This window comes from Vanessa atalanta, chromosome 5 (genome assembly GCF_905147765.1).
Source record: "Vanessa atalanta chromosome 5, ilVanAtal1.2, whole genome shotgun sequence".
Taxonomy (NCBI): Eukaryota; Metazoa; Arthropoda; class Insecta; order Lepidoptera; family Nymphalidae; genus Vanessa; species Vanessa atalanta.
In genome coordinates this window covers 2945011-2966178 of record NC_061875.1, presented here as the reverse complement: position 1 = coordinate 2966178, position 21168 = coordinate 2945011, and the positions used below count along the sequence as shown (strand labels likewise).

The 21168-nt window shown below is 33.1% G+C and overlaps 1 protein-coding gene across 2 annotated transcripts; it reads left to right on the top strand.

The window, feature by feature from the left end:
* Nucleotides 1-2741: 2741 nt before the first annotated feature.
* LOC125063942 (protein transport protein Sec24A) lies at nt 2742-20134 on the top strand. Of its 2 annotated transcripts, none has more exons than XM_047670669.1 (16): nt 2742-2903; nt 3070-4456; nt 10366-10468; nt 11435-11561; nt 12145-12332; nt 13344-13497; nt 13805-13962; nt 14647-14720; nt 15268-15419; nt 15602-15755; nt 15967-16142; nt 16245-16355; nt 16597-16781; nt 16869-17062; nt 17229-17465; nt 17662-20134. In XM_047670669.1, the coding sequence occupies exons 2-16, from the start codon at nt 3081-3083 to the stop codon at nt 17771-17773; spliced, it is 3501 nt and encodes a 1166-aa protein (XP_047526625.1). In that variant the 5' UTR covers nt 2742-2903; nt 3070-3080; the 3' UTR covers nt 17774-20134. The 2 variants fall into 2 exon arrangements, with proteins under 2 accessions (XP_047526625.1, XP_047526626.1); XM_047670670.1 differs by having other exon boundaries at nt 2742-2915.
* The last annotated feature ends 1034 nt before the right edge of the window (nt 20135-21168 follow it).

Sequence of the window (21168 nt, the reverse complement as noted above, 5' to 3'; positions counted from 1 at the left end):
ACCAAACAATAACGTTACAAAAAAGTCTATGAAAGTAAAGTAAACCTCCTCAAAAGATAATTTTGTGTAAACCCATTCATATAGATATCTTCCACTCAACACATTCTACCGCCAAACAGCAATATTTAATATTGTTGTATTCCGGTATAATGTGTGAGTGATACAGTGTAATAAGGGGCACAAGGGGCCCATATAAACAAGTTCCTAATGTTGTGGATGATTAGCGATGTAGTTATTAAATATCACTTAAAAGTTTGTAGGCCTACATCTACTTAATAAATTTAAAATTGACTGACTGACATACAACACACCGCAAAACTGGTGGGTCTAACGTGATGAAATTGTGCATAGAAGTTCCTAATGGAACCTAGCTCTCTCTCTTAGAACATATTTTTCAAAATTCATCATCTCCTTACGCGGAATAAATGGGAAATGGAATATTTTTATGGAAATTCATCATATCTGATTCTACAAATATGGAAATCAGAATTAAGGCTTATTTTTGTGAGTAAAAGCAAACTTTAACAGCGTTCTTGAAAACGTTTTATCAAAAGGGGGAAATTATGTTAGAAATATGGAAATTGGCATTAAATCCTACACTTTTGAGTAGAGGTCGTAATAGCTCGTTTGAAAGTCACGAGGAAAAGACTGCGTTTTAAAAATCAAGGTGAAATTTGTATAGTTTCTTATTGTTGATTCATTGTACACGAAAATAGTGAAAATAAGCATAAGGTCAATGCGGGTTTCCCAAATTGTAATTATTAAGATAAATTCGTTGGGTATCTGAGTAATGTTTCCGACGGGATATCCCAGTCAGGGACACGGCTAGTATTATAATAAGTTGTCGTGGGACACCCAGTTGGAACGAATGTTAATGAATGTTATGATTAATTCATAATATATATCGAAAGACACTATAAAACACTAGCAGACATTATGAAATAATTTTACAACGTTTAAGATTGCATTAAAACAATAAAAAAATTTTTTTCAAAATAATCTATACTAATATTATAAATGCGAAAGTAAGTCTGTGTGTCTGTTCCTCTTCACGGCCAAACCACCGATATACTTTTTTATTTCTTAAATCTGCCGACCAACCCGAGAGAATCCGCGGCTGAAATCTCGTATTAAATAAAAAGAGAAAGAGAGGGAAGTATCGTCTGGAGGCATAACGCTTTTTTCTTAAATGAGGATTTCTGAGAGTTCACTCTTATTATTCCTTCCAGATTTATTTCCAAAAAAAATTGACAGGAGGAAATTTCCGTAGTAGCTGCTTATGGAACTTATATATGTTGAAATAATTTGTAGGTTCATTTAGCGCTGTGTCAGTAACATCGTCAATTTATATTATTGATTAAAAAACTATATAGATTTAATTGTTACACATCTGCGAATTTGAGAAAATATACTATAAGTATAATGTTTTGTTCAGTAGTTAATTTTTAATGCCTCTTGTATTCTTGTCTACATACAATTTGTCAATAAGGTCTCTTAAATATATGGTTTTGGGATATTTGTAAGATTGTCAGAACTACTCTAGTCGTAGTAGTGATTAATAAAAAACTTGACAAATTGTCCAACCATAAGCTCGTATAATTATTTTCATTTGTGCAGCTTTTATGAATTGTAAAATCTAAGAAAATATATTATTACAATGTTATATATATAATTGTTATATATATTGTATATGTCATATAAATATATAATCATTTACTCGATTTATTATGATATAAATAATAAAACAATAGTTACAATCAAAGCATTTTTAATTTTGATTTCCTTGTCGTTTTTTGTTGATTTCCTTGCCAACAAAAATGTATATATGTAGTTTATTTTTGAATTAGGTAGTCTACAAGTTGTTCTTATTAGATTACTGTTCTTAAAAATAAGTTAAATTTCATGTTATATTTGTAAAAATATATTAAAATAAAACGTGCCAAGGGAATCAACTGAATACGTCTATTTCCAAATTCCCCTTATTGCACCAAACTATATTTCAATTGAAGAAATGGTTAGTAAAAGATACTACCAAAGATTTACAAATTATTTTCGTTGAAACGCCATTTTTTACGATGATATAACGAATAACATAGATTCAAGATCTCGGCTAAATATATAGAATTCAATTTCAAAATTGTCTTTACTTCTCTTGTGACTAGAAAATGCTGTAGATGGTAACATTGTGAGAAAGAGAGGCGAATACGAGGTTCAATGAAATCCTACTTTCAAAACTCGCGGCGGAATGCGCATAGTAAGCAGAATAGTGGTAAGCAGCATGAGTATGTATTTGGCACTGTCTGAATTCCATGTTGCACCCTGTAAAATATATAGATTAAAGGTAAACTTGTCCTAGGCTTTTTTGGGAACGTTCAAGCTTATATTTAATATGCGAACAATTTTATTGGTGGTACGACTTTGTGCAAGCTCTCGGAGTAGGTATCACCCACATAGATTCAGATCCATTCTACCGCCAAACAGCAATACTTAATATTGCTTAGTTCAAGTTTCAAGGGTGAGAGCTAGTATATTACATTTTTAATAGACCATTAAATTAAATAGTATTAATTAAATAAAAATAAAAAAATATATGTAAAATAATTATAATGATTCATAAAAAAAATGTGTATGCTCAGAAAATACAATAATAATTATTACAACATATTTGACGCAAATTTCATTAACGACAACGAAACGCATTTGACGTCAAAAGTCAAAAATCAATCCTTGTCACCAGTAGAGGGCGCTCAAAATCGCTCAGCCACGTAAGTCAGGGTCGTATTTTTCTTCCCAGATTTATTCTACAAAGTTATTTCCTCGTTCTGTGATAATATGTGAGAATGGTATAACAACGCAAACTTGTGCTTAAAGTTTTTTTGTGTTTTAACATCGTCCTGCCAGCGGTAAGTCCAAAAGTGCGTTTGCCCTTCCGTCATTCTTAGTGAATTAGCATTAATTAAACATCATTTTTGATATCAAGTTTATTATCGGAATACAAACAATGCTTAATTTTACTTAAGTAATAGTAATGGAGAAAATTATTACAATATATTTTAACTAACTTTACAGATTCAAAAGTCATGGCTCACATACCAAATCAATATAATAATGTTCCTGGACATCAAACTTCAATGCCTGGGCCATTCCCGCAGCATAATCAAATTCCTCCGAGCCAAGTTCCCGGGCCCTTAAAACAGGATGGCAATTTTAACCCAGCACCAATAGCAGCAATGAACAGTCAAACAAATCATTTTAATCAAAGTACGAATAGTTCGCCAGCTTTCAATCATCCAGGAATGTTGCCACCCCCACCTACAAGCTTACAGTCATCACCTATGAGACCAATGAAAACAACAGTGCCTCAAAACCAATTGCAAAATATCCAGAACATTCCAGTAAATTCAGGAAGCCCGCATCCGTCTAATCCATCACCTTTCCCTCCTAATATCCAGCGGCCCCAAATAAATAACAATGCTCCACCTCTTATTTCGTCTAGTCAGTATAATCAACCTTTTATGAATGGACCAACAACTGGGCCTATTGGAAATGTAAACCATTATCCACCAAATTCCAGCTCATTTAGTCCCATTCCACCAACAAATTTGCCTCCTACAAGCTCAAATTATGGGCCATCATCCTTGAATTCAAACTATGGAGGGAATCAAAGGCTTCCAATGTCATCCATGCCACCAGGGTATAGTCAGCCGAATGTTCCGATAAGCGGACCGCCAATAAGTAGACCTCCGTTAACTGGTCTAAGAAACAGTCCTGTGACAACTGGACCTCCTGGTAATTTACCTATGACAAATGTACCTAATATATCTGGGGCACCTGTACCACCTTTAGGCCCACCAAGAAGCAATGCAATAAATGGGCCAACTATGATGGGACCGTCTACAGCATCTGTACATAGTCAAATGGGGCCACCTAAGGGATTACCTAGTGGGCCATCATCTTTGCCAGCTGGCCCTCAGCTTAGACAACCTATGCCTCCAAATATAAACCCACCACAGCACCAGCTGAATAATGGACCTTTAGAACAGCAAGGTTACATTGCAGGCCCACCAAATATGCCAGCTGGAAAACCTGGCTTACAAAGTGGGCCAGTCTCGGGGCCACCTATGAGTCATTCTGGTCCTGGACCTGCTAGTGGAATTAGTGGGCAGAATACCAATATTCAGAATAGATATCCACCAATGCCATATACAAATTTGAGTCCCCAACAACAAATGCAGGTACAACAGAATATTGCAAAACAGTTTCCCACTCATAATCTTTATGGTGTAACTCAGCAAATGAGTAATTTGAGTGTAACAAAACAAGGATTTGACCAGCTCTGGGGACACCAAATGGTTGACCTTATGCAGTGTAAGAACATTTTACCAGAATACCCAGAGGAACCTCCTGAAATAAAACTTGCACATCAATTTGCCGAGTCACCCAATTGCAGTTCAGAGTAAGTACTTTTTAAAATTGTTCTATTATTATAAGTGACCCGCTGTAGCTTCACATGGGTACAAGTTATTATTAAAGAAAATTATATGATATAAATATAATATATATGATAACATCCAGAAATAATGTAGCTTATTACCATTGCATAAAACTTTAGATCGTTGTTCCAGAGATTACCCTCTGCTTACAAAAAAAAAAAAACTTTATAATATTAATATAGATCATTACAAAGAACTCTTATTCCATTGTTAACATTATATAATCGTTAGCAATATAATTTATAAACTAAATGTTGATTTTGCAATTCTTAAACGTTCATTCATTCCTTGGTTCTGATGCTGCATCAATACAAACTTAGTCACTCAGAAAATTTGCACAAAGATTCTAATTATAACTCCAATTAGAAATGTCTCTATAAAGAAAGAAAACTAATTTAAGTAATAAAACATTTTTATGTTATTAATTTGTTACTGAACTTATTGTCTTGCAGACAAAGGCTTTTAAATAGTAGTGGCAATACTCTTGAAAGATAACAATATTTATCTTTGCTATCTCATTCCTTATTCCATATTTTATTCATAGATTGCATTGTTAGGTCAACTGCTTCACTTATTGTGTGACTTTGATTTTATTGTCTCCTTAAATTTTGTATTATAAATCCTTATTATTGATATCTGCAATCTTACAACAAATTGTAATTAACTGTTATTTATTACAGATAGAATATAATAATTGCCATGTACCATAAATATAGTTAATATAATATATGGCACTTCATTCTGTATTCGATGCAAATGAATAATCGAAAAAAAAAAATCCAGCATAGGTGAATTAATATAGAAAAATCTTTTACATCTGCTTAAATATACATACAATACATAAATTAAATAAGCCTGAATGCATATTTTTAAAAGAAACTATTAGTATTTTTAGTTATTACTAGGGTTATTGGTTTTATTACAATAAATATGTATATTAATAAAATAGGAATAAGCTGAATTTGTTGTTCTTAATCTTCTGACATAGAACTTTCATCAGTTGTTGAATCATATGAATTTATTAATATCTACAAAACAGAGAGTTGACACATAAAACAAGATATGAGTATTGTATTTCAATACTTTTATATGCACAAAAATGGTGTGCTATAATGTTATACATATTTATGTGTATAATTTATTATATAATGAATACAATAAAAGAATTGGATAAAAAACCTTATTTAGAGTTAAAACAAACCAATTTTTTTTTATTAAATGGCAAAAAAGTTTACACTAATTAGTGGAAATAATGTTGCCATAATCATTAGTTCCAGTTTCAAAAAGAGAAAAAAACTAGTTGGACAGAGGCTGTTGAAGCTATGTATATTTCTATCTAAATCTAAACTATATTGTATTATTAAATGATTCTATTACTATAATTGGGGCATGGTTATATTCTGTTATTAATTCCTGTTGATGTTACCACAGACATTTTAATATATATCATTTAATAATTTTATATGTTTTTTTTTAAACAAACTCAGACAAGGCTTGGTATTAGATAAATTATTACATAGATGATCAATATGTGATGATTTACTATCCATTGACTTATGTAGGATATACATATTTTTTTTTGTAAACTTGGACTTAGTATAGTCTATTAAAAAGTATGTCATAGTGAGCCTGTTCTAATTGGGAATATTTACAAACTGTCTCTGTTTCATTCATTTACTCAAATTAACAAGACTTAAGTTCATATCATGAATAGGTTTTTTTATGCAACTAGTTGTCGCCCTCGGCTGCGCTCGCGTTTTAAGGGTGCTAGGCATAAAGTAGTTGTACACTAAATTTCATTCAATTCCATTCATTGTCAGTTCCATTTGGCCGTGAATTGGCGTATATTTATAATATTAATTGTATCTTTTATAGTCAGCCTGAAAGTAAATATACATAATATGATTACTTGATGACCTGAAGTTTTACATTTCCCTCACCTTATTAGTATTATATAGTTTCATGTCATTTCTTCTCGGTAGACTACTTTCCGAAATAATGAATTAAAAATGATGAATTTAATTTTTTAAATTAAACACATGGAATACATTATCGCCACTTAATTACACCGGCTCCTTTAAATTTACTGTTACTTAAATTGAAAGTATTAACAGTGTAGGCAGTGAAACAATTTATCACTCACTGGTGGTATTTTTGTAAAGGAGCATGCCGAAAGTGCTGTGCCAAGTAATATCATTAATTTGATGTTTATTGACCCTTTTAGCTGTGGTTATATAATCAAATGCATTTTAAACTATGACAATTCACCACGTAACATTCAATGATAGCAAAAAATTCCTTACAATGTGGTTAAGTGTATAGAAATCAGCATCAATTTTCGTATATTAAAATAACATGTTCTATTTAAATATTACACAATTTTTATTATTATTGACTATTCAAAGTCAAAGTCAAAAATCTTTATTCAATATAGAAGTGTTTGCACTTGCTTATTGATTGTCAAAAATCTACCACCGGTTCGGAATTTAGCACCTCGGACCTGAGAAGAACCGGCGAAAGAAACTCAGCGGGATATATTTTTTTTTAACCATTTTCCATGTAGGTACAATGATAAGTATATTTTAGTTGTTTGAAACAGCCTGGAGGCGATCATTTCATTCCCAAGGTGTGCAGTCAACTAAAAAGTCATTAGTGTTGTAATATCCTTTAGCAAACAAACGCTCTTTAACGACTCTTTTGAATTTTATAATTGAATAATTTTGAACGTTTTCTGGGATCCTGTTGTAAAAACGTATACATTGCCCCAAAAAAGAGTTACTAACCCTGTGTAATCGGGTACTTGGAGTAACAAGTTTATTCTTGTTCCTAGTGTTAATAGAATGTACGTCACAATTTCTGGGAAAATCATTTATGTTTTTGCGTACATACATAACATTATCAAAAACAAATTGAGAAGCGACAGTCATTATTTTAATTTTTGACTTTTTGACTTGAATGTTTCCAATAGGATATCCCGGTACACGGCTAGTTATAATGTAATAATTTAAATTTCTAAGTAATACGTAATACTAAATGATGCTTAGTGTAGTCAAATATTTAGTAAGTAGTACACGTACATACTTTCACTTACTCTATAATGTTTCGAATGAATAAAAGTGAAAGTAAACTCGATATTTTTTTTACGAATAAAACGACAATGTTAATAATAGTTAATATGTCTATATTTAATATATCGTTTGACTAAAACACAGCCAAAATTATTGAGCCTAGAAAGCTGGAATTTGAAATAGGTTTTTTATTAAAATGCAAGTATCTGCTAAGAACGGTTTGTTCAAAGTTTCAACTTTGTGTTTGGGATATGGGGGCGTATAGATCTATTTACTCATGAGGATGTGCCTCTTAAATCGCATGTTAAACTAATTAAAAACAAACTTAACATATCTATTGTATTTTTTTGCTAGCTGTCCACACTAAATACATCTTGTAAGCACCAGCGTCACTCGCTCATACTAATGCACGCCGATAAGAATTAACCGTGGAATGTCTTCGTATGTGAATAGATCTATAACTTTGTATGAATTTAGGTATCGTGCGGTACAACTTTTTTTTTTTAAATACGTTATACACGAAGGTTCGTACGAGGAATTTGAAATCGTCGTTTTAAAAGATTAATTTAAAGTTGTCTCCCAATGTGTGGTCTAGATTTTACCGTGAAGAATCAGTAAGGAAATCAGTAGTCACTCAGGTAATTAAATAAAATTTAATTATTATTAATTGTCGATGGAAATTGACGATTGAGATTTAGAATTCTAAATTTGTTGGAGATTTAAAATTTTAAATCCACGCTTTTTATTTTTAGGACTTTTCGTCCTTTTTCAGAACTATATTTATACTACGCTACCGCATAATTTATTTAACTCTTAATGGAGTAAAACGCCTTATGAATCAAAATTTTTGATGATAACATGATATTTATATTAATTAATTGGCAATGCTAAAAGTTTTTGAGGAATTTAATTTGTAATGCAGTGAAGTTTATAAGTATCAATGACCTTATTGTAACTTAAAATAATTACTGCTGATACGCAATTGCGTTGCGGGCATTGCACCTATATTGATAGTAACAGTGCGTATGTATAAATACTATAATAGTAGATATTATCACAACAGAACAAGTTTTTTTTTTAATTTTTCCTTTATTTAATGTCTGCAACCTTATTTATTCGGCCAAGGGGTTTTGTCAGGAGGCTCTTTTGTTTCTTAGCTTAAAACCTTTAAAATAAAAGATCTATGAAATTTTAAAATCAATTAGTTATGTACAAGAGTTATATACTTTTGGAGTTATCTTTAAAAAACTTCACATTATTCATTTCATTCAACTGTTTTTAGTACTTATATTATATGATCCGTTGGTAATTCAATATGGCGTCTGTGCCTTTATCGTATTTGTCATTTATAAAGTTATTTTTAGTCTACATTATTGTATTACATATATACATTTTGTATCTATGTGTGTATGTAAGGTTCGATACAATTAAATAAAATAAAACACTTGTGGGAGCAATAATTGTCTCTGATATCTCTGTAACTAAAATCGATAATTTGTACCTGCACAATATTTATGTAAAACTTATAACCCCGTTTAAAAGCGAATCAATTAATTTTTTTTTTATATTTTCTTAGTTATGTATTGTGTAGATGAAGGTAGTATAATGTTACGACTACTTCTCAAGTTAATTTTGAATACTGTACGGAACCTTAGTTGAATAAATTTGTAACGTAATTACGTGTTCGATACAAATATCTTATATATTCTTATCAATTGTACGTCAATACTTGATTCATTAAAATAACTCATAATAGTTATTTAACAATATTATAAATGCGATAATCTGTCTCCTTATTAATTACCTCATCACGATTAAATCACTTAACCGATTGCAATAACATTTGACCTCCGATAGAGGTAGCCCGGGGCCACGTACGTGATTTACGGAATCTACGGCATAGATAAATTTGACGCATTCGGAGACGTAAGAATAGCTAAATTAAGGCAAAATGTGTTATAAAGCTTAATTCTCACTTCATATATGAACTATTTGTATTTTTCTTAATAAAAAAAGAATAATACTTTGAGCTTTATTTAAAATAAGTATTATGAAGTCTCATATATCAACATTTTCGATGATTTTTTTTGAAAATCTTGACTCATTTCGACGAGTGTGCTTTATTATGATATTTTAAACCAGCCTTCCTGAAGCATGTCGAGGATAGTCGTTCCTAAATTGTTTTTTAAAATTTATTTTATTGTATTGCTCTTTTGAGATTTGCCAACAATTTTGCAGTTAAAGAACACTGTGATATCATAAATATTAAATATTTTATAATCTATACTAATAAGGATTGTGCAATAAAAGGTCGAATGTCATTCTGTAATACAACTATTATCCTTTTTAAATTATTTTACGATAACTTTAGTATATCAATACTAAAGTTCAATAATGACTTATTTATATAAAAAAACAACGATCACAACGGTTTAAATGCGACTGTCATCTATTAGTAGAATTACCCCCAAGAACGTTTAACGCGGTCGAAACTACGCGGAGCAGCTAGTCAACGAATTATTTTTGTGTTAAATAACTATTTTCCAACCAAACTTATTCTATGAAAATTGCTTATTGTCTACTTCATTTTTCTTATTGTATTAATTATAATAAATTATTTTAATAATAATAATTTTAAAAATATGTTATGAACCATATGGCATATAATTACAGCTTCAAATTCAATAAAAGCTATCTTCATTTGACGTCACACATTGCCGCGAAGGTCGCATTAAAATATTAAACTATTTTTAATACTATAGGTACTATGAATCCTAGTTGATAATAAAAAAACATTTTTGCAGGATCTTCAGGTGTACAGTGAATCGCATACCGGAGACAAATTCATTATTGCAAAAGTCCAGATTACCCTTAGGTATCCTAATACATCCATTCAAAGACTTAAATGTAAGTATAAGTTCTGTATATACATATAACACGAGCCGAAGACAATTGTACTTTTAAGTGTTCGATTTTAATCTACTCGGTATCATAATATCTATGTATGTAAACAAATATTACATGTGCGTTATATGTTTATTCGAAAATGAACAGTATGTAAAAGGAATAGAAATCAAGGTTGCATATTTTTATTCTGTATTGTGACGTTTCGATTCTGTTCCATCTGTGTAAATTGATTGCGTTATAAATATAAACGTAACCACTGTTATTGCTCTTAAAACTAAATAAAGAGTTATTTTAAAACGAAATGAAATAGTTATTTTAAATATAACTGTTTAATTATTTAAGCTACAGATCTTACATAATAAGATTACAGAGTTATTTGAGTTCATTTAAATTAGTTTTATTCGAAAGTAATTGTTGAATATTATACCGGAATTATGAAATAAAATAATTATTTTAAATTTATTTTAAACACATAACTGCTGGACTAGTTGCTGCTTCTGGTTTGTTTGTTTCTAAAAATGTATTATTTTAAGCTTTAATCGCCATAGATTGGACACTCGATGGGAAGTAGTCGTATTCCCTCATAGACCACTGGCATTGTTGAAGCTAAGACACTTATTATATCAGCGTCTAAGGATCTATGATGTTCTGCCCTTGTGTCGGTAATTAAAATGGATTCATTTAACTCGGAACAGGGTCGAACATTTAAGGGTTTACTATTACCAAATCAAAAAAAAGTTGGAGGTGTCACGGAGGGCTCACGCTTCCCCAAATTTGGGTGTGGCTGGTATAAAACGATAGCGTACTAGACTTTGTTTTGTGTCATTACATCAAGTTTACTTTGTCGTGCCTAAACCGGAACACAATAATACTAAGTATTGTTGCTTTGCGGACTTACACGAATCCCTCCTCCCAATTGAAAGTAATTACAATTTTAAATCTATAATAACATGTATTTGTCCATAGCATCTACCGGTTATTCAGTGTACGACGATAGTGCGGTGCCGAGCTTGTAGGACTTACATAAACCCCTTTGTCTACTTCGTGGATTCGAAGCGGTGGAAATGCAATCTTTGCTACAGAGTCAACGATTGTAAGTATCGTTTTCACAGCGAATACGATTCGAAAGGATACGGTAACTTATATAATATTTTACTTATAATTTTTTTTTTTTTTTTGTGTAAATATATGTATTGTTTTTATTACTATCTTACTTATATGTTTTGTAAATGCGAAAGTTTGTAACTCAATCAGGCCAGAACGTCTGAACGCAACTTATTAAAATTTGGTACAGATATAGATTGTAGTCTGGAATAGCACATAGGGTACTTTTCATTTCAATCCATCATCCACCAACCCCCTTCATTACACGCGGGCGAAATCATGGGTTGAAACTTTTTATTCATATAGAACACATTTAATTAATAGATCCACATAGAAAGTGGATGAGAAGGCCCGAAGATCGAGCTTGGGCGCGCCTTGGGGGATTATGGCTGATTATGATGAGGATAAGGTCCATATCGAATATAAGTAAATTGTAAATTCCTTGGTAATTAATATTTGGGCCTCTAGCCCAAAACTAGAATTTGATATCTGTTAGAACACTTATATATACATACATATACATACTTATACATATATACATAATTTCTTATTATTTGATGTAATGTTTACAGTACCAGAGGAATTCCAATACGATCCGTTAAGCAAGTCTTACGGCGATCCGTCCCGGCGGCCCGAGATCAAGTCGGCCACGATAGAGTTCATCGCGCCCAGCGAGTACATGCTCCGCCCGCCGCAGCCGGCGGTCTACCTCTTCCTTCTAGACGTTTCTCAGATCGCGAGAGAGTCAGGATATTTACAGGTGACATATATTTCATTACAAAATTGATTGAGTTTTATTTTATTAGCTTATTTAGTTTCTATAAGTTCTAAATAGTAGCACGTTGTTTAAAGACTAAGTACTCGGCGCGGTTATTCCACATTAAGCGTTACTGGTCCGCCCCGTTGGTGATATTTTAAAGCTTATATTTTTTATAGTCTCACAAATATCAAATGCTAATGCTACGACAGTTCTGTATCGATGCAATAAAAGTCAGGTACATAACAATATTTTTATAACTATAATGTTTGTACTAAAATATATGTTGCAAGAATCCGAACGACATTAAAAAACATTTCGAAAATTATCGTTTCTCATGCTGACCGTACTATTTGAAATTATTTTTGTTGTTATTATTTCTCCATAGATGCGGCGTTGTTATATCATATTAATAATTGTAATACGCCAACATTTTACTGCCAGGAAGTATCACAATCTATTTAGACAACCTAAATAATATTTGTCGGTCGGTCAAATGTCATAAATACATATATATATATATATATGTATAATACTTATCTCTACCGTCACTAGCCTAGGTCACTAGCCTTGTTGCCCCATCTCAAATTTCTATTGTATTCTAATATAGAATGTACGTAATATAAACCATCTCAAATGATATCAATTTAATTTTAATGTGATTTTATATTTGGAGTGACAATCGAATTTGCACTTTATTGTTCTATCTAAAAAGCTCATTTAAAAAATCACGTGAATCTAACTTTATCACCCAAAGATTGCGCAGTTTCAAATCTGAAGGCAATTCACTTCACTTGCGGCGTTTAATTTTTTTTTAATTCATTTCTTTGAGGTAAAAAGAAAGGCGTTCCATAAACCGTTGCGCTACAGACTCTTCGAAATATGGGGTGATTATAAGTAAATAAAAACGAGTTATGGCCTATGCATTTACCAACGTGTTAAGTTTCCTGGGAAAGACGTTAGACGTTCTGTAATGATGTGTGTGATATCCCGTACTTATGTATACATTGGCAGGTCGTGTGCGAAACGCTGAAGACAAACCTGGAGCAGCTGCCGGGCGACGCGCGCACGCAGATCGGCTTCATCTGCTACGACGCGCACGTGCACTACTACCTCATGAGCGAGGGCCTCACCAGGCCCAAGGAGATGACCGTCTTGGATATTGATGGTGTGTGTGATTTATTATACAAATATATTTGCGTTTGTGCATATGTTTACTGTATTGTATTCAACTGTCACATTGATCGAGCCGTATTAGTGAGCCCAGCTTAAATGTCTGCAAGTCCAAATTCCGGCTTAGGCCAATAAATTTACCAGTAAATATGTTTTTCGTTAAGGGATTAGTAGCGGAGGAATTAGGAGTTGGTTATAATTAATCATTGTGCCTGTCATTTTTTTTTTTTTTAAATATATTTTTATTATGTATATAAATTGCACTGTGAATCGTATTCCTAAAGGTATATTTTTCTTTGCAGAGATATTTCTTCCATCACCGGAATCGTTGTTAGTGAACTTGGGCGAATACAAGGAAATGGTCAAGGAACTGTTAACTATATTACCGCAGCGTTACTCCACTCCCGGCGTTCCGGCCTCCGCGCTAGGTGCAGCCCTACAGGCTGCTTATAAGCTTATGGTGAATAAAGAATAATTTTCATTTAAATGGTAGAGTAGAGTAACTACCAGGCTTGTCTTAATTGAGAGCACAGGGTGTGCATAAAACCCAGCCCCGAATTATTGTCATGTCTTGTCATGTCAAACATGTCAAACATTGTCATGTCTTAGAACATCGGCCTGATATTCCAAAAACTCTATTCAAATATATATTTAGGGGGGAGGGAAGATCGGTAAAACGTAAACGTAACGTCAGTAAAAACGGAGCTTGTAACTACTGAGTTTTTCTCCAGTCTTCCTCGGTAGAATCGGCGTTCCTAACAAGTGACTCTTTATTCAATATATTATTGTAAATTGACGATTCAAAAGTGCTAGTAAGAGCCTACTTTAATTAATTTTCTCTTTATGAATACTTCGTTATTTTAAACCTCGTCTTATAGATTCAATAATTTTCTAAGGGTATTGTTTGAAAGTGTAGTAGGTACAAAAGTGGTTTTAGGGATAAGAGTTTTTTGATTTGTATTTGGTGAGTTTTTGCAGGATTTACAAGTCTGTACATCTAAATGTATTATGTACGCATTGAACCTTTTCCCTTGTACATGTAATTGAGTCATTAATATACATATATATAAATATTCCAAAATATTAAAGGGCATATAATTTTTTTTGTAGTAAATGTAATCTAATAAGCATTTTTCTATTTTAGGCTCCCACTGGGGGACGAATTACAGTTTTCCAAACCTGTCTACCTAATATTGGACCAGGAGGATTACATTCAAGGTAAACGATTTATTTAATATGAGTAATAAGTTTTAAAGAAGTACATTAAAATACTCGATACATAGAAATAACTACAGAAAACCATTTACATACATATTACCTAGTATTAATAAACTATATTATTAAATGAATTTTCTACTTTCTATAGTGGCTAGCTTATAAGGATACGGTTTCAACATTGATTCGGTCCAATAAAAAGTTATTAAGAAACCCTCAGTAGCCCAGAGTCGAAATTTTGGACAATGATTACACCTCAGTATTTCGAATAGTCCGTTACGCCTGTTAGTCTTGCTTCTGCACACTTTCCGGTCTTATCAGATTTGCCGCCTCATCAGATTCTGGCAGTAACAAAGAGCACCTTGTGTTTGTACACTATAATATGTCCTGCGATGGTTTGGCCAGTCTCGCATGAGATAGGTCATCATAGCCAAACGCGATCAGGAGGACATCACTAGTATTATTCGCTGTAAGACATAATTAATAATAAATAAATAAATAATAATAAGTAAGTCTTCGATCACAGTTTATAAATGTAATTTTATTTCAGAGAGGATCCAAACGCTCGCTCTTCTAAAGACGTGGCCCATCTGAATCCAGCGACTGATTTTTACAAAAGGATAGCTTTGGACTGCAGTGGGGCACAAGTTGCAGTAGATCTCTTCCTTCTAAGCTCACAGTACTGTGACCTGGCAACCCTCAGTAAGACATACAAATACTATATTTATAAAAAAAATGTCTGGACTAAATTTTATGTAACTTGACAATAGGAATAGATAATAAAATACGCAGGCGTTGTTTACGTGGAATTTATTTCCTATTTGTTGATTGCTTTTAATATAATTGTGTCATAGAGAAGAAGTTACAATTTAAATTGGTTTCAGGTGGAATGAGTAAATTCAGCGCAGGCACAGTCTATCACATCCCGCTGTTCCGAGCTCAGCGGCCGTGGCAAGCGGAGCAGTTAACTCAAATGTTCACGAGATATCTCACTAGGAAGATAGGTTTCGAAGCCGTCATGCGGGTTAGGTGTACTAGGTAAGAAGTTTTTATGTAATTACTTAAAAATGAGCCCTGTAATTTAAAACAATATAGAAAAAAACAACAAATATTATATATAATATAATCTTAAATGATATTTAAACAAAAGGAAGAAGGGACAACGGGACTGACCTACCTGTGTAGGACAAAAGTCCTAAAAATAATTAAATAAAAAAAACATTAGATACAACTATGAATTCATTTGCAGGGGTATTACGATACACACGTTCCACGGCAACTTCTTCGTGCGCTCCACGGACCTGCTGTCCCTCCCCAACGTGTCTCCTGACGCGGGCTTCGGCATGCAGCTCACGATAGAGGAGTCGTTGTCGGATCTGCAACAAGTGTGCTTCCAGGCTGCTCTACTTTATACTAGTAGTAAAGGTATTTTATCGAACTTAGATTTGTTTTTGTTTATTAAGATTTAGCTTGGTTAATATAAAGTGTTGCCAATATAATAAATTATTCTTTGTTTATTTCTTGCAGGCGAACGAAGGATACGTGTCCACACATTAGCTTTACCGATAGCAAATACCTTGCCAGATATTTTACACGCTGCGGACCAACAGTGCATTATAGGGTTACTCAGTAAAATGGGTAAGTTTACTACTTGAATGTTTAAAATACTCACTTTAGATCACACGCTTTTATTTCTATTTTACATATGTAATAAATTCTGCACCCTATTTTGCAAGAGTGTCGACACTCCTCGTTTCTCCTATGTTTTATGGTTCTCGATCAAATTGGAAAGAGTAACTTTCAATTTGTTTATTATAAAGTGAATTAGCACTATTACTAAAAACGTTTCGAATACAACACGACCGGATGTGGCCTCCAGCCGTGGACCGCTGCGCGTCGGCGTCCATGTCGGAGGCCAAGGAGGCGCTCATCAACGCGGCCGTGGACATGCTGAGCGCGCACCGCCTGGCGCAGAACCTGCCGGCCGGCGCCGCCGCCGCCGCGCTGCACGCGCCCGCGCCGCTGCGCCTGCTGCCGCTCTACGTGCTCGCGCTGCTCAAGCGGGTGAGCGACCTTCGCCCGTCGCGGAGTCAGACCATTCGTAGGCCGCCGAGGCATTCGACAGTACAGGTGTATCGACGTCGGTTTCAGAAAGCGTTCCGCACGGGCACGTCGACGCGGCTGGACGAGCGCGTGGCCGACATGTGTCTCATGAAGTGCGCGCCGCTGCCCGCGCTGCTGCGCGCCGTGCACCCCGACCTCTACGCGCTGCACGCGCTGCCCGCGCACGCGCACGCGCACGCCGACGCGCCGCCGCCGCCGCGCCTGCAGCTCTCCGCCGAGAGGTAGCGCCGTGCGACGCTCGCACCCATAGACGCTATTCATATCGTTAAGAGTACATTTTATGAGGAGTTTTATTTAGCAAAATCAAGTGGTCGACCTAAAATTTAAAAGTTCATATTCATAAATATTAAACTGCAACGGCCGAGTAAAACGTAGCGATTGTTACAGGATAAGCATGAATGGGGCGTATCTCCTGGACGACGGTGAAACGATGATAATATACGTGTGTCACGGCATCAGTCCCGCCTTCCTGTCGGAGACGTTCGGTGTGGCCGCCTTCAGTCAGTTGCCGGATGAAGCTAGAAGTTTACCTAAAGTAGAAAGCGAAGGGAACGAGCAGTTACATGCGCTTATAGAAAAACTAAACGATGACCGACCCTATCCAGCTAGTATACTTATTCTTAGGTAAGTAACGACATATGTATACAGAACCCCATCTTAATCCGTGGTTTTCATTGAACCGAATATGGGAATTTTTGTTAAGAGCATCTTCCATTAGGTATTTATTTATTATGTATTTGTATTTACATAAAATAATAACATAACTGGTATCTAAAAGTATTTATTTGACATTATTGTATATTACGTAATTTAATTACAGGGATAATTCACCATCACGCCAGCTATTCACAGAACGTCTCATCGAAGACCGAGTGGAGTCAGCATTCTCTTACTACGAATTCTTACAGCATATTAAGACACAAGTGAAATGAGTGAGTAAGTGAGTGAGTGACTTGAGCCTTGGACGTTGCTTGAGTTGCCAAAGGTTAATGTGACACTGCCCTAACTTGTTAACAATTTCGGTATTCCGTTTCGATATGTTCCAGACATAGGACCAGGGATACGAATCTGACGTTTAAGTTGTCGCGCGTATAACTTTTTTTTTTTAAATTTAATGTTATCTTGTTACACGCTCAATCAATACAGATCTGTATTGAAGCGAAATATCACGCTCTTAATTTAAAAAATAAATAAATTGGTATTTATTATGCACGAAAATTTTATAACTATTGCGCAAATGTTTTGTAAAATATTGCAAAGAAATTAAGCTTATTGCACGACAACTAATACAAATATTTTGCTGAAACGTTACCTCTTCTCTACAGTAATAAATAAATTTGTAAAAAAAATCGGAAATTATTATAAATACATGTTGTAGGCAATGTATCGCTTTGTGTGTGAGATTTAGATCAACGCAATGTGACATCAGTTTATGGGAATAAATATTTTTTTTTACAAAGCTTTTACTTTTCACTGTTAACTGAATCCATATTATCAAGAAAGCTGTGAATATGATATGAAATTAATTTTAAACGGACAATATTTTAACAGTAGCCATAGAGTGAAAATATTATAACTATGTCGCTCAGATCAGTCACGAAGCAATTGATTACATATTTACCGCTGAAAAGTCTTTGGACTTTGAATACTTAAGATTATGTGTAACCTTTATGTTGGAAAAAAACCAGGAGTCTATGAATAATTAATATATTTTTGTCGTTTATATGTGACATTAATATATAAGTCGTTTATTCATTCAGCAGGATGACTATATTTATAACGAATATTTTAATATTTTCTATGGCTCTAATCGAAATATCAACTTTTCAGTCATTTCTCTTTGATCTTTAAGGGTCATCGCCTTCAACGACACTTGCTACAATTTCAGAGAGGCATAGTTATAATGTTTCGAATGAACCAAGTAGAAGCAATAAAATGTAATTAATGAATTTATATTTCTAGTTACATAGTTACAAATAATTTCGTCTCGTTATGAATTCTATTTAATAATTCGTCAGTTTTTATTTCTTTATTGATAATAGTCATTTAGCATATTGGTATGTATGTAAATAAAATCGATATTTTATACGACGGTAATGGAAATCGATTTGTCTAACGTCAAAATAGGAGGTGGCTTCATACAACCAGTGATACCATATTAAAAAAGTAGGTATTTGATTTATCATTACCAGCTTCAGAGTTATAGAAGAAAATATAACAGATATATTTTGTAATGATTAATAAAATTATATTAATTATAGTTAATTTCGATAATTTTCATGACGATTTAAATATTTTACACGGTATAGTATTATTAGATAGATAATAAAAAAACGGTTAATCCGAGATGTCGGACGGAATGTCGATTTTCGTTTATAACGGTCGTGTCATTTTTTTACTCGTTAAAATTAAATTTCCTAGTTTGAAAATATTTGTATAGAAAACTTTTTTTTAATTTATGTTTAGGGCTGTATCACGAATATTTCTTTAAAATTAATGCAATAAAATATTTTCGGTAAGTATATTATGTTACTGTTAATTTTAATATTATTTATGTGTATTCGATATTCGATTGTAAATTGATTAACATTGGATGGATTTAAACGAGTTGGCTCCTTAAACATTGGTTATATATATTTTTAAATTAATTATAAACATATCGCATGTAATACTTTATTTATCATTGACCGCTAACTAGACAAATAGGAAACTTATTTTCGTCATAATCGTATAATAAAATCGATTTTAATTAAACGCAATTTAAAAGAGAATTTCTTCTATTTTCGTTGCATTTACGAAATTATTTCCCAAGCCAATATTTATAATTTGTAGCAACTTCTTCGACGCAAAAAATATTTAATATCTCAGAGTGCAAAAACATTATTTTTTTAAATGATTTGTTGAATGTCAGTTTTCGGAGCGATGAGAGAAGTTTTGCCTCAAATTACAATGTGACGTTTCAACTGTCACGTGTTACTACAACTTCTTTGAATTATTATAAAACTAATTAATTATGAAAATTAGCGTATTATAAAATTGAGCTCGTTCATTACAATTTTCCATGCGATATTGTTTTTCTCTAAGACATAAGGAATAAATAGTGAATAAAATAAGAACAAGTCACTTGTTTAAAAACGTATTTAAACATTTACCGTTTAAAGCAGGCATTTGTTGTAACGTATCTTTATGTTTTTGTGAACAATTATTCGATACAAATCGTGACCAACTATAGTGAGATGGTAAAGAATAAATGTAACAGTCTGCCTGTTTCTATTTCCACTGAATCGAATCTTTATATATTACTTACTATCTTTATTTTATTATTAAACATAATATATTACTTTTACTATTAGCCTTTTTTTAACTTCCACGACAACATACAAAACTCAATTTGTTCGTGGATCTATAATGAATCATTAATTCTATCACGAATCCTGCCTCGTTTTAGCAGCTTGATAAAAATCGCGAGATTTTGGACCGATAAAAAAATATATTGGGTTTTTCTGTCGAAAAAATTGTATAGTTCTCGTGCCTCGAAAGCGAGTGAAGCCGTTGGTCCTGCGCCTGAACTTTTTCCAGTCGTATCGGATTTTCCGTCCTATCGGATTGTAAGTGTGACGGAAAGAGAGTGCACCCCTGTTGCGCACACACTCGTGCACTATAATGTGCCCTACGTAGTTGGTCTCCCTTAAGATTGGTCGCAGTGACCAAAATCGTCTGAAAGACAGCAATCAATCAATATTGAATATCATTGATGCTTTAGATCTCGACCAATGTTGTGTAAACTTTAAGTCAAAGTTGTTCATTTACCTTTACTTCTACTAGAGGAGGATTTACGAGTTAAAGTAAATAATAATTACGCACTTTTAATTAAATAGTGACTTGTTCTGTGTAAAGTGTTTCGTACCTTATGTCGTTCCAATAGAGAACAATTTTCAGTAAATTTATTGTTATTAAAATGTATTTTAAAATTATTTCCAAAGAAATTTTCGGTTATCATTGGGTATGTTAATATTGTATATTTAAAACTTATTTCTAATTTTTTCTTTAATTTGATAAACAGTTTTGTTCGAAATTTAAACTTGTTTAATATAATGAAAAGTAATAAGATATGAATTGGATATTTGTATAAATAGAGGTTGTTCCGATAGGACCAGCGACAATGTAAATAAAACAAATGAAAAAATCTATGATCATATTATACAATATTCAAAAAGTTTTAAAATGTATACATCACAGTATATTTGCTGACCGAATGTAAATTGCTATGAGAGTAAAGGATCCCACAGACTTGCGCGGCCAAGCGGAGTTAGAACTTGACATACAG